At 39.5% G+C, this 15152-nt stretch overlaps 1 protein-coding gene across 1 annotated transcript in view; it reads left to right on the forward strand.

The window, feature by feature from the left end:
- The window catches only part of iars1 (isoleucyl-tRNA synthetase 1), a 61779-nt gene that overhangs the window by 21278 nt on the left and 25349 nt on the right, over positions 1–15152 (forward strand). Inside the window, exons 13-18 of the mRNA XM_068315916.1 lie at positions 185–283; positions 7374–7500; positions 12141–12214; positions 12745–12939; positions 13209–13295; positions 14082–14165. Of these exons, the coding sequence (XP_068172017.1) occupies positions 185–283; positions 7374–7500; positions 12141–12214; positions 12745–12939; positions 13209–13295; positions 14082–14165 (666 nt within the window). The remainder of the gene's footprint in view (positions 1–184; positions 284–7373; positions 7501–12140; positions 12215–12744; positions 12940–13208; positions 13296–14081; positions 14166–15152) is intronic.

Here is a 15152-nt window from a genome sequence, read left to right on the forward strand (position 1 = left end):
AATTTGTTGACATTTAGCTAACATATACAAAAAATAATGAACAGTAACAAAGCATAACATCAAAAGAAATGCTTTATAAATCAAAATTAAAAATATATTTTTATCAATTGTTTGGAATATTCTTTTCTCAACTTGAGTTGATATGCAACTTTATCTTTAACGCATTATGCTTATTTGCTTTTAGATCTGACACACCCCTGATCTACAAAGCTGTTCCAAGCTGGTTTATTCGAGTGGAGCAGATGGTGGATAAACTACTGGACAATAATGACAAATGCTACTGGTAAGCTATCTTTTGAAACAAGCTATAACTTGCTGAGTAACACTGAATTGGTAAAAAGCAGTGCTGTGCACATGCTAAGAATGGGCTGGATGCTGGTTGCAGATTTCTTGAGAAATACTTCCTTTGTCCTTCGGCTATACACCTGCATATTGTCCTTTCAACTCTGTTTATTAATCTTTTTGTGGTCCACAATCATGATGTTGATGTCAGCTGTTATCAGCGCTACTGTCGTCTGCTTTGTCCCCCACCACTATGTCCAGTTGGTTATCCAGTACGGTATTTTCCGCACTATAAGGCACACTGGACTATAAGGCGCACCCTCAATAATTTGTTTGTTTTATAATTTATTTCATATATAAGGTGCACCGGATTATAAGGCGCACACAATAAAAAATAAATAGTTGCGCAATCCGTCCACTAGATAGAGCCGCGCTGCTCAGGCAGTCATGATTACATTCATGACTTCCTGACTACCTTTGAATGGCCCCTGTTGTTATGTCAATAAGCCATTCTGAGCCTCATCAAGGAAACCTGATCACTTGATCACTTTGCCATCTTAGAAAGAAGTCTGCCCGCATATTAAAAAACCTGACATTAAAAACTGGTTAAATTCATTACGAGTGCAGTCAGTGCGAACAGAGCGGCTTATTTCCTGATCTGAAGTTCGAAGCAGATATTTAAGCTCCGACATTCGTCTTCATTTATTAATTATTGTTTCGATCGATCGGTAGTCCAGTCGGAGGTGGGGTGTAGTCATTTGCTGCTGTGTGTCCTAAACATTTTTAAAACTAGTTTTTAATGTCAGGCTGCTAATTTAACGTCGGTGTCTCACCGCCATGAATCTCACTGCACGTCGCTGCAGACAGAATACACAAGCCTGAATGCACCCCTCCGCTGCCCGCCCAGAGCTATCAACTACATTTGTAAATTAATTGCAGCACACCAGACACCTTTGTCTAGCAGTGACTTTGCTCTTGAAATTTCAGAAAAGGCTGGAAGTTCAGCTTTGAGAGTCTCTGTGTGTTTCCACAGGCTTATAGAATGGACTGTCACTAGATTCCAGATGACAGCACAATGGTATTTTTAAGACCAATTAAGTTTAAAATGGGTTATTTCCGATGCCAAATAGTTAGGAAATACTGAAATCTGTCAGTCAAACTTTATTAATAGAATTGTTGAAAGTTCCTTATGTTTTGCTACGTAATCACCGGTGCTCCTACAGTCAGCTCTACCGTCTGAGAGCAGCTCAGTCAGAGCCGGGACTTCGGTGATGCCCCTTGACTACCGTTGTTAGGGGGCGTAGGTCCAAGTGCCTTGTGAGGGGACTCCTCTGGTGGCGGATTGCAGCATGACTGGAGGCCAGACAGCCGGCTTTTTTTCAGTGATCATGTTTTTAACCAATATTAATAAGAATATTAATCCATATATAAGACACACTGGATTATAAGGCACACTACGGGTTTATGGGAAAATTTTAGGCTTTTGGGTGCGCCTTACAGTGCGGAAAATACGGTAGTTGTTTGTCCATCTGGAGGCTGAAATCCCACAGCACTGTGACTCTGTTAATCTCAACCACCTTTGGTGGTCTCTCCCACTGGGATTTGGGTACTTCTAGTCAGTACCGGATACAGATGTTCCTGTCAAGTATTCAAGCCACTTGTTCGTGCCCAGGGTCCAAAACTAACTTTTTCACCAGCCAGCCAAGTGAAAAAAATGAAAATGAAAAATCCACTGGCCACCATATTATTTACTAGCCAAAATAATAATTGCCTTTTTATGTTTCATATCCATATAGTCCTCAACATACGAGCTTAATTGGTTCTGAGAGGTTGTTCGAAAGTTGAGCTGTTCGTAAGTCATTATTTATTAAATGCGAACTTTACAATCCTTGGACTTTACAGAAACAATAGCAGGATGTAAAAACAACACATAAATGAAATAAAATACTGTAGTACTGTAATCTAACTTTAACATCTCTACCTTTGCTGAATTAATTCTATCCTTGGGGAGTGTAAACCAAGCTTTAAAGGTCCCATATTATGCTTTTTTTAATTCATGTCATTCAACTGCCAGATGTCCAACTACACCATATTTGAAATGTCTTGCCCCAAAGTGATCCGGGGCCCTTTATCTTTCATTGAATATTGATAAAATCACTGTTGCGCTGAAAATCTTGGTTTTAATGGAGCATGGCTCTGAGGTCCCTATGTCCACTTCCCTCCCCCATCTGAGCCTCGTCTATCAACAACTCCCCCCATGCCTTCATGGGTGTTTTTTTTTTAATCCAGTGTCGAAACGGTCGTCAGACTTACTTTTCTTTCAATAACTTTGTTACTACGTATTTTGGTCTTGTTTTTGCCATGTTTTTCTTCTTAATAGCTGTCTCTGTGCTGAGTGTGAAGGTTCTTGTAGCCGAGCGTGACTCTGTTGTTCATTATGTGAGCACATGGGCTGAGACCATCGGTAAACATCATGTAGAATTTAAAACACACAGTGTCTGCAAATGGGACAAAAATCAGTGGGGAAGACAACCAATGTTTGACAGGACGTAATTAAAGCTGTTTCCTGACAATCGTCATGGACAATGTGCAATCGCTAGCTAAAAACACAGAGCGGCAAAGCTACCGCCAGAAAGCAGCTAAGTTACCGGTGAGTGGTAATACAAAGCGGATGAGTACCGTATATTGAACTGTTGGCTGTTTGGCGCCGTCCCTACTTTATCTGTGTTCGCTAACCTACATCGATATGGCATTTTACTGTGTGTGTGTGTGTGTGTGTGTGTGTGTATGGACATATCCAGCCTTTGTCTCTCACAAGGCTGGGAATGAGAGATAATTTCACCTTTTGATTTCTGCCTGGATTATTTCGCATGCAGGGTTTATGTCAGTTGAACTAACCCTTGACTCTGGTGACAGTGAATATCTGATAGGCTGTAAATAAAGGCTGTGGCTGTTTGTTTATAAGCGGTGTGGATGTACGCAGCTGTGTTTATATGATGATGACGATATGCCTTTAGCAGAGACACACACACACATGACTAAAGCGGAGCTAACTAGTTAGCCAAATGCTAGCTGACTTCAACAGCTTGTGAGGTACTTTCAGTGTGTAGCTCTGAGCTAGGACATTAACACACATCGCTACAATAGCCTGTGGGAACTCCCATAAAGTAGGACAGAACTAAAGATAGTTCAGCTTGAACTGTTGACTTTAGTGTATTTTTGTAGGTAAACTGAACAGAAGATTTTGCCCTCAGAATGCAGGAAAACAACCCCATTTTCTAAAAAATTTCCCAGGGGAAGACCCCCCCGCACCCCCCCGCGACGAGCGTTGATTGTCCGCCCGTGCACCACTGTCTTGGACACAGAGTGTGGCTTTTTGTGGCTTGCTCAATTCTTTTACACTGAGCCACAGTGACTTAGTCATACTAGCTCCTAGTGCAAGCCCAGCCTTTTTCTTCATTAACTTTTGATGGTTTTTTATTCAAGGAGGAACTCACTTGGCTTTTCTCCAACTTTTACGTCTGTTTCGGAGGCGTGGTGATAACGCAAGACTAACTTCTCGTTCTCTCACTGCAGTGTGTAAAACGAGCAGACGTCATGTTGCCTTTTGGTCAATTTTAATGAGACTTCATCCGGCAGGGGAGTCTTGTGATGAGAAATCCACGCAAAATAAAAAGATAGTGGCGACTTCTGGGTTCGAAATTTAAGTGAAGAAATCGATAAATTGTGAATATTTTTGTTTAATGGAAGTGCATTTTTTTCCAACACTTTACCGCAGAAAAAGGTAGCATTGAATGTATTGTAAGTATTAAAAGCTTGTGTCTTTGGGATGCACGTTGTGTGTGTGTGTGTGTGTGTGTGTGTGTGTGTGTGTGTGTGTGTGTGTGTGTGTGTGTGTGTGTCTATAAAATGTATATGTGTATATTCCCAATTGCTATCACTTTGTCATAGTACTGCTAACAGTTTATTGTAGAATATTTTGTCTCGAGGAAATTTTCACCATATGGGTATGCCATGTTGGAATGCCATACCATGCTGGAATTCAATGAGCTCCTGAGAAGGACTCATTCTTTCACAAGTGTTTGTAAAAGTAGTCTGCATGCCTAGGCGCTTCATTTTATGCATCTGTCTCTATAGAAGGGTTCAGAACACCTGAATTCATTGAGTTGGATAGCTGGACCAATACTTTTGGAAAAATAGTGTGTATAAAAATTTAATTGGATGATTTTATCACAATACGCATGCCATTGATGTTTTATTAGAAACATGACCATGATGCTAATTGATGGCAAAACATGGAAAGTAAGCCTCAGCATGATGGCTTTACTAAATGTTGTTACCCCTCGTCTTCTCAGTGCTCTTTTGTGAGCCACAGTAGCTGCCTTTGGTAATGGGACTGTCAAACTGAGATGAATGACTAGCTGGTGGGAAGGTGAAGATGCACCACCACACATACACAAACCAGTCGGAACAAACTCAGACTGCCTCAAAGGTTGTTCAGTCTTTACCATGGGGTTATTGTGTTATATGTAATAAAGGGTAATAAAGGACAACCTCATCTATATATGCCTGAAAGAAAAATCACAATTTATGTGTTTTTTCATCATGTTAAGGGGGATACGGTTATGTCTCTGAATTTATGGATTGTTGTTTAACCTGCAGATTTTCATTTTAATATAGCCAAACAAAATAAATTAGTTTTTAGAAGAAACTAAAGGAAGCACAAATTTTATTTTGAAAAGCTTGAAACAAGGACTTTTCTGTATTTGCAATATATCAATCATTTTGCACATTGATTTTATGTTCAACAACGAGTTGGTTCCTCTCCCTTTACATGTAGAGTCAAATGCAAAGATGTACGAAACATTTATCGATACGATGAAGCAATTATATTGATTTTGTGTGTTTCGTGAATGAGTAAATCAATTGTAATTTTCATTTTACACCCTTTCTGTGGCTGTGCACTGATGGTGATGATGTTCAGTAGCTTTTTAATTAAGCCTATTCTCCAAACCTAATTATTTGATTCAGCTAGAAGAAGTTTTCTTTTTCTCTTTTTGATTACACTCCACTTTCATACTTTAGTTCTAGTCTCTGGAAGGTTTTGGTTGTGAGGACTGCTAGCTCATCATAATCTTAAAAAAACTGAAGTGCTTGCAGAGCTCAGTACCTCTATATGAAGTTCATGCTAACTAACGGGAGTCTTAAAAGACTCTGCAAATAAGTGCTCCCTACCATTTTCTCAAAGTGATTTGTTCATTTATGTGTTTTTACTCACATGGAGCAGGGGGCCCATTCAGTCCCCCCCTTTTTCTTTGGAAAAAGCTCAGTCTCATTTCTCCAAACGTCCTCCTGTCTGAATGAATTAAGGACAAAATTATTGAATGCTTTCAAGGGGAGCTTCTCTCATTTGAAGCTCAAGGTATAAGAAGCTGAGTCACTGGTGCCTAATCTCTGAAGATTGTTCTTGTCCATCCGAGGAAATGTGGCGTTAATGGACTGCTCCTAAAAATCCAGCTGGAATCAAAGAGACTTTTTTTTCTGCTCTATTTAACGTTTCTTTTTCCTTTGCTCACTTCAAACCCACCTATTTGTAAAAAGACTTGAACTTCTAACATTATTCCAAACAATGGGTCTTTGATTACATAAAGGGCAGAGCAATTATGGGCATCTTATGGCCTTTCAAACTTTGATTTTTAGGTGACAACAACTGCCATTAGATTTCATTTGCTTGACCACTAAAGGATTGGCTCCCAAAATTTGTGCCAAATACTATTATCAGTCAACTTCTGACTTCTAGGTCATTTTTAAACAAGAGCACTTTAGAATTTTAGATCCCCTTGCATACCACTAAAGCATAGGTCTTTATATACTAAATGGCTTTCCCTTCATACGTGATGGCATGATGAATTAGACTTTGTGTCATCATTATTTTATATCATGCTCACTCATTTGGTTACAGTGCTACCGCTGTCCCTGTTTCCATGTCCTATCCATCTTCAGCATCTCTGTCTCTACATGTTATATATTCTCTGGTGCATCTAAAGCACAAGACAAGACCTATCTTAAATTCTACATTCAGTGTGTAACAGTCCATTGAGCATGACAGGTAGGGAACAGTTGGAATGGGGATGATGAGGAACTCTAAAAAATCATTAAATTGATATATTAGGGACCTAAATAGAAATGCTACCACCAAATGGGAATTGATGAACTCTTTGCTTAGCACGTGGATCCTGACAGCGATTTATTCTTCCCCTGCTTGCTCGGTTCTCCTGAGCAACATGGGCTGGTGTAGCAAGAGAGGGAGGGCAGGAAAAATGGCAGTGATTGTAGATAGTCGATTAAAGCTTGAAATCGGTCAGGGCAAAATACAGTAGGGAAAGAAATGCAGAGAAAAAAGATGCCTGAAAGGCCATATTAACCTTTGCCACTGAGCTACATGAGGAAAGCAGTGCAGTTTATTTTTAAGGCTAAAATGAGCAAGAATAGGAAACAAATCCAGAATAAAATTGAAAAATGGGCATTGTACTTGTCCGTTTTGTACCTCGTGAAATTAACAAGGTACAAAATTGTTCCCTTTGTCAAAAGTCATGTTATTTGGTGACTAATAATTTTTATGTTTGTTAACATTTTCATATCTGCATGCAGCTCAAACATTTTTCATTTCAAACAAAAAAATGGAAAATTCTTTTTTTAAATTCTAAAATTGTTTATGAAACCCAGTCATCTTTATTAGTTTAGTCATATTTGTTTTTATTCATATTGCTTGTACTACTATGGATGTACTGGAAAAATTAGATCTAAAATCAGAAAACTCTATGCTACATCAGTCTTACTGGTTTTATTTGGCGAATCCATTCTCTGGATGCTTTGATAGCTTATTCGGTGTTGAATTTCATTCAGTGAAATATTGAGAAGTCTTGTACTTAAGAAAACCTTTCAGACTTCCAGATTAAATGGTTTCTAGGAGAACTGATGGATGTAAAATTATTAAATGATGACTTGATTGTCCCTGTGAAAAAATAATGCCTTTGTTTTATAAGAATAACTGAAACCAGATAACTCTTCCTATTTCTTGGCCTCTGCAGGGTTCCAGAGTTTGTGCGTGAGAAACGTTTCGGGAATTGGCTGAGAGATGCACGAGACTGGGCTGTTTCAAGGAACCGATACTGGGGCACACCGATCCCTCTGTGGGTCAGCGATGACTTTGAGGAGGTCAGGAAAACATAAAGTTCATTATATAGTCATTAATGCTGCTACTGTGTTTTTACCATTTGTCTTATGTCTTGTCTAAATAAGAAGTCGATTACTTCAGGGAGCATTTAATGATCAATGTGGGCTTAGCATGAGATGATATAGTTAAAAAGTTTTCCATAACTTCTATAACTGCCACATTGATGTACATTAAAAATATGTTTTGTGAAAAATGTGCTGTCTTTTAAAAACAGATTGGTCTGTTGCAAGAATGCAGAAACCCAGCTCTTCACATAAATTGGCAGGACGGAAAGAGAAAAACCCTCCCTGACCTCTTTTTGACATTCACGTAATTTGCTGTGTGGAGTGACTTATTCGTGAGAGGCATTCTGGTAGAAGAGACCATGACCATTGGTGTCAGCTCCCTTCAGGTGCCTTGACCGAGTGCATCTATTAACTGAACACACAAGTGATTCAATAAATGTAGACAGCAAATAAAGATAAACCAAATGTTTGGTTTCTCTTCAGGCTGGTTAAGGCATCTTCAAAGGTCCTCAAGACAAACAGTGATTGGGGAGGGACAGTAGGAGGAGGTAACAGAATAAATTATCTGATGAAGGAAATGAGGAAATAAAGAGTGCTTAGAACTGCTACTCAAACTGTAGCAGTTCTAAGTCCAGCTGATTGTTGAAGTAGACTGAACTGAATACACATGTCAGAATTGGGTTGTTTAAGCGTTTGAAAAACGAAGTGTTGGTCCCCTGGCTGAAAAAGGGACAGCCAGCGACCTGCTTGCTGGAAATAGCATCACCACTTTTTTCCAGAGCAATCACTCTCCCTTGTGCCTACCTCACACACTCAGCAGCAAATCTCACACACATAATTACAGCTGCATCTGTTGGTTGAATGTCAGTTTGTTTAGTGATATAATCTCTCATCATCTCTCTTCTGTTTTGTTCTATCTACACCGTGCATTTACTTTCCTGTGCTTCACTTCCTGTGCTCTTGTATTTTTTTAAAAATTTTTTTGATCTGACGGTTGCGTTTCAGTTTCTGTTATGTGGGCCACCTCACCTGATGCTAGAGTAAAACTAGAGCAGCGCCTACAGGTTAATTCTCTAAGGAGACTGCATCTTCGTCTCCTTGCGACTTTTCCCTTCAGGGTTCGCTGCAGTGAATCAGTTGTCTACATCTAACCCTGTCTTTCTGTATCCTCTTCTCTCACACCAACTACCTTCATGTCCTCTTTCACTACATCCATAAACCTCCTCTTTGGTCTTCGTCTAGGCCTCCTGCCTGGCAGTTCAAAACTCAGTATCTTTCTACTAATATATTCACTATCTGGGCTTGCACTAGGAGCTAGTATGACTAAGCCACTGTGGCTCAGTGTAAAATAATTGAGCAAGCCACAAAAAGCCACACTCTGTGTCCAAGACAGTGGCGCAGTGCGCGGACGACCGACGATCGTTGCGGGGGGCGTGGGGGGGGCACCCCCTGGGGGAGTCCGGGGAGCCTCCCCCGGGAAATGTTTTAGAAAATGGGGTTGTTTTCCTGCATTCTGAGGACAAAATCTTCTGTTCAGTTTACCTACAAAAATACACTAAAGTCAACAGTTCAAGCTGAACTATCTTTAGTTCTGTCCTACTTTATGCAGATATGAATGTGAGATTCAACAATTGAAAACTTGCATTCACTATGTGAAGATACAGTCATACAAAATATTACTCAATGTTAACTTGTAAGTTTTACTTAGATTAGATGACATTTTAACTTTGACCACCACCAACACCATTGGTATGCCATAGTTTAGGTTATTTTATTTGTATTTAATTCAATAACATGATTTTCATTTCAATTTAAAAAGGCATGAAAAATAGCAAGCGAGGTGAATACACATTTACATGCATCGCTGGTTATTCCTGCTGGTCATAGGGAAAAAAGTCTAAGACTACAAACAAGTATTGATCATATCTTTCATTTACCTTCTGATCAGTCTGTCACCACTCCTCCCCCCTCTCAGCATTCACCATTTGTTTATTAATGAGGACTTTAACACAAACTCTGCTATAAAACACTGGATTCTTTTGATCGATCGTCCTCGCCTTGTCGTACACCAATTCGCAGGATCAGCTTGTAAAAAAACAATATTTTGTTTTTCATTGGACGAGAGGAGATCATGACCCGAGTGCATATTTAATAATCGGGAGCGTTCGGGTCACTTAGGCTATTTCCGTCGGCATGCTTCGGCTAAATTCCATCGGCATGCGGAAAGGAAATAGCGGCGCTAGCGCAGCTCGCTAGCGGAAATAGCCTAGTGGAAATAGAGAGCGCCGCTAGCGATCGAAAAAGTTGCAAGTTTTAGCCTTTTTTTCCGTAAAAATAAGGACGCCACTGTGGCTACATAGTCTAAAAACCTTGTGGCTAATCTGGAATTTACTTCGCCTATGGCGAAGTGGTGAATGGCTAGCGCAAACCCAGACTATCTCTCCTCTGGGCGTGTCCAGCATACATACTTGAACATGCCAAGGTTACTTGCAAAGGTTAGTGTATTGCAGTAAGCCTTTTTTTGACTTGCATTACAGGTACTTTTATTGCATTACTTTATTGTGTTAATGGGAACAATATGCATCTGAATGATGATATTTAGCTAACTAGCGGTTCTTTGTCTTATCAAATTAATTTTAGAGTAGGTGTAACTGACTTCTAATCCTGTGGGTTTACAGAATGATTTGACACATTAAGCCTGATGCCATTGTTGTTTTTTCATTTTACATAAATATTAGTATTTTATGCACTATAAGGCGCACTGGATTATAAAGCGCACCTTTAATGAATTGTTTATTTTGTCATTTATTCCATATATAAGGGGCATCGGATTATAAGGTGAATATGATTTTAAAAAATTGAAAAGATTTTAAGAAATAGTGGCTGTACTGTGGCCATGACTGTCAGTAGCTTTAGTCAGCCGTGAACGACCCTGTTGTCATTTCAATGAAGCCATTCTGAGCCTCATCAAGGAAACCTGATCTCTTGATCAATTTGCCATCTTAGAAAGAAGTCAATACGCATATTAAAAAAACTGACATTAAAAACTGGTTAAATCATTACGAGTGGACCACTCAGTTCGAACAGGGAGGATTATTTCCTGATCTGAAGTTCGAAGCAGATATTTAAGATATATTTAAGCTCCAATGTTCATCTTTGTTTACTAATTAAATCTTGTTTCGATCGATCGGTAGTCCAGTCGGAGGTGAGGTGCACCTATTTGCTGCTGCACTGTGTGTCCAAAACAATTTTTTAACTAGTTTTTAATGTCAGACTGCTAATTTACTGGCAAATGCGACGCTGTTTTACTCCTAGAACTGACTTGAACGTCGGTGTCTCACCGACGGGAATCTCACAGCATGTCGCTGAAGACAGAATACACAAGCCCAAATGCGCCCCTCCGCTGCCCGCCCAGAGCTATCAACTACATTTGTAAATCAATTGCAGCACATCCGTTGGCACCTTTGTCTAGCAGTGACTCTGCTCTTGAAATTTCAGAAAAGGCTGGAAGTGCATCTTTAAGGGTCTTTCATTCGCCTTTATGCCAGTTTCTCCGGGTGTTCCCGCAAACTAATAGAATGGACCATCACTAAAATACAGATTACAGCACAATGGCATTTTTTAGATCAGTTAAGTTTAAAGTGGGTTATTACCGGCGTCACAGTAGTTGGGAAATACTGAGATCAGTCAGTCAAACTTTAAAGTTCCTTATGTTTTGCTACGTTATTGTAGCCGGTCACCGGGGCTCTGCTCTGCCATCAGACAGCAGGTCAGTGAGAGCCGCTACTTCGGCGACGCCCCTTGACTACTGTTGTTAGGGGGCGTAGGCCCGAATACCTTGTGAGGGTACCCCTGGTGGCGTAGTGAGGCATGACTGCCGGCCAGACTGCCGGCTTTTTTTCAGCGAACTTGTTTTTAACCAATACTAATACTAATATTAATCCACATATAAGGCGCATCAGATTATAAGGCGCACTACGGGATTATGAGAATTATAGGCTTTTAGGTGTGTCTAATAGTGTGGAAAATACTGTAATGCTTTCTGAGAGATTTAAAAAATCAATATGCACAAGTTTATGGACTGACAATGTGGATGTCCTTGGAACAAGACATCCACATTGCAATCAAGAAAATTTGTATCTAAACTTTTCCTGTGCTAATGACTATTTTCTTTTTTCATCTCACGGGGATCAACACAATTGGTCTCAATTCCATGTACCATTTTCTTTGCATGGTGGATGCACATCTAAGATTCTCTTTTTTTGTCTAAAGCAAAGCTGCCAGTAAGAATTTGTTGATGATATGGAAACCATCAAATGTTGTGTTCTACTGTGAAAGTATAATCACTGCAGAGGTACAAAGTGTAAAATTTAGTGGATGCTTGAGGTGTGTTTGAGTGATTCAAACTTTTTCACTTTTTTTGTGAAAAAAAATCCTAAATCCTACACATTAAACCTTAAGTGTGAACATCTACATTTAATATAAGTTTTTAGCCTGTTTAATGGGTTCAGAAACAAAATATTTTCTGTGTATCTAGAATTTTTTTATATAAGACAATTTTCTTTTAAGGGTTTTCCGATATTGGTCAGTCTTTACTGTGTGTGGTTTTTGGACAGGTTGTGTGTGTTGGGTCCGTGGCTGAACTGGAGGAGTTAACTGGAGTCAAAGTAACTGATCTGCATCGTGAGAGGTGAGTCACTGATAAAACACTGGGATGAAATAAATGGTGTGTCTGTGGTGATAAAGGTCTTCACAAGGTGCATATGAGTGCATGCGCATGCGTGAGAACATTTAAGGAGTTTTTGATATCCTGTCTGTTGGTGTGTGAATATCTGCGTTGTCCTTGTTAAATAAGACCCGTCTCCCTGAGCCATAGCAGGGATATGGAACACAGCTCGTTCGTCTTAGCTCTTTATTTGCTAATTACCTCTAATCACCTTGCATCGGTTTGGCTAATCTAATATTATGGAAGGAAGAACTTGCTTTTCTGTTAATACCTATGAGTTGCACTGAAATGATTCCTGTGCTGGTTTGGAAGAAAATCTAAATTAAATTGGCAATTTCCAAAATGAAAAATACACTTATTTGATCAGGAATTTATTTGCTATTATCAATTTTATAGTGTGCTTGGAAATGTGTTATTTGGTGTTATTAATATTGTTGTGATGGCCACTTTTCTTAAAAAAATCCTTCTTTTCTGGCCACATTTTCTCTGCACAGCATTGACAGCATAACAATCCCATCGCGGTGTGGTAAGGGTGTCCTGCGGAGGATCACAGAGGTTTTTGACTGCTGGTTTGAGAGTGGCAGCATGCCTTATGCCCAGGTCCACTACCCGTTTGAAAACAGGAAGGAGTTTGAAGACTGTTTCCCTGCGGACTTCATTGCCGAAGGCATTGACCAGACAAGGGGATGGTAAGCGTTGGGAAAATGAAAGATGGAGGGATGGATGGAAAGAGGTTGACAAACCCGACCTTTGAGGGAACTGACTTTAGTGGACAATGAATAGGTCAGGCAGAGTGGGGGTGTAGCTGAAAGACTTAGTAATTAGAACTTTGCAATTAAATATAATGGCAAATGGCTGAATTAAAATAGGAAGCATGTTTATTTTTCAATCCTTTGGTTCTTTGGCTTTTTCGGTCCTTGTTACCTTGATCTTTTGTGTTATTTTTGTCCTGATGTAGGTTCTACACCCTGTTAGTGCTCTCCACAGCTCTGTTCGGCAAACCACCCTTCAAGAATGTCATTGTTAATGGATTGGTCCTCGCTAGGTGAGACATGCAACTGGGCGCACACCTGCATTCCTCTTGTTTCTTTAATTTAAACGTTTAATTTATTGTCATGATGGAGGCCACGAAGCTGTTGTTTTTATGTGTTTATCTTGATCCCAAATTGTGCTGTTAAAAGACTGAATCTCACATTGTGTTTTGTAATATTTTATATTTCTATTGATTATATCAAAAGGCCACAACCCCATCTGTACTCAAACCCAATGTAAATTTAGTTTAAGTTTAAAAAATAATTTATAATCTGTAGGAAACCATTTTTGGATTGCATTATTTAAAATGTATTATTTAAAATTATTATGATAATTTTTATTATTATTATTATTATTATTATTATTATTATTTACATCATAATAATTGCAGGAGCATATTTGCCAATGCAATAGCAGGGCTCACTTGGGGGTTTATGACACAGACGAATACACAAATTTTTTTCTATTTTCAAAATTATAAATCTATTTTCAAAAATTTTCTGCAGTTTCTTTTCTCGTCTGCTATCCCAAATTTTACTTTCATTTTTTCTGTTCAGTCATCTTTGTTGTGTTTGTTTTCTTGTGATCAGTGTTTCAGTGTTGTTGTGTGCTGCAACATTTAGCCCTGAGAACTGCTCTACAATAGGACTACTTGTCCTCCACTCCAGGATCTAAATGCAGCACTGTGCTCACAGGCCTGCTGACCTGGAAGGACTAATTTGAATACCAAGTGCATGCTTTCTAACATGCACTTTTGTGCATGCGTGCATTAATGCCTTTGCCTGTCTCATTCCTGCAGCGATGGACAGAAGATGAGCAAGCGCAAGAAAAACTACCCAGATCCAGGAGTGATAGTGCAGAACTATGGAGCTGACGCCCTCAGGTCAGATCTGTGCAAGTGTGAACGGGTGTGAGTGAGCGTTTCTAAAGCATGAGTGCCTGTGTGCCGGTGGCAGGATTCAACGTCTTAACCTACCTTATGTCTTTAACAAGCTTGGTTTAAAAAAGATTTGAATTGCAATCACTCTTGAAAAGACAGACAACAGAGTCCTACATTTGGTATAGACACTCTCACGCATACTGTTCATACACATGCATACATGTATTCCCTTCACACATTCGGTCCTTTGCCTGAAGCAGTGAGAGTTCCATGGCCATATGGCCGAATGAATAAACCTCTATGTGGTTGTACCATATGCTCACATATAGACTGATGAGGGGTTAGCTGTTGAGATGGGGAGAGGGTTACAGCCTGCATCTCTTTAGGGTTTTGATTTATATCAAAATGGGTCTTCTGTGTGAAAAGCTAGGTATTATGGTGCTGGGGTTTTATAAAATGTAATTTAGCGCCAGTACTCCGGGTTAAAAATATTTTTTAATGGAAACTGAACCAGTAACAAATTGAAATTTTGAAGCGTTAACCGTCTGTACCTTAAATTATTGTAGGGTGTAAAATTACATTTACACCCATTTTTTTTGGCTTGCTGATGGCTCTCTGTCATTGATAGTACATTTAGGGACTAGTGGCCTGTTGCAAGCATGTTGCATCATATTAATTTGCTTCCAGAATCCTCATAAGAACCTGGTGTAACTAGATTATATACTATTTACAGTGTTGGTCCCATGCACTATGACACTAATGTTGATTATTGTGATTGATTCTATCACTGTTGTGTTAGCAGTTTTTACAGCCTGCGAAGCGGTGATGTATTGTAATTGTCAGTGTTTATGTGTTCGTCTGTCTGTCCGACCGTTCATCCGTCCGTCTGTCCACCAAATATCTTCACAACCGTTGCAGATACACAGATGAAACAAAACGCACATTGCTCAGGCGGCAAAGGGGGTGAAAATGAGATGATGACCTTGAGAA

This window comes from Antennarius striatus, chromosome 5 (assembly GCF_040054535.1).
Source record: "Antennarius striatus isolate MH-2024 chromosome 5, ASM4005453v1, whole genome shotgun sequence".
Lineage (NCBI taxonomy): Eukaryota > Metazoa > Chordata > Actinopteri > Lophiiformes > Antennariidae > Antennarius > Antennarius striatus.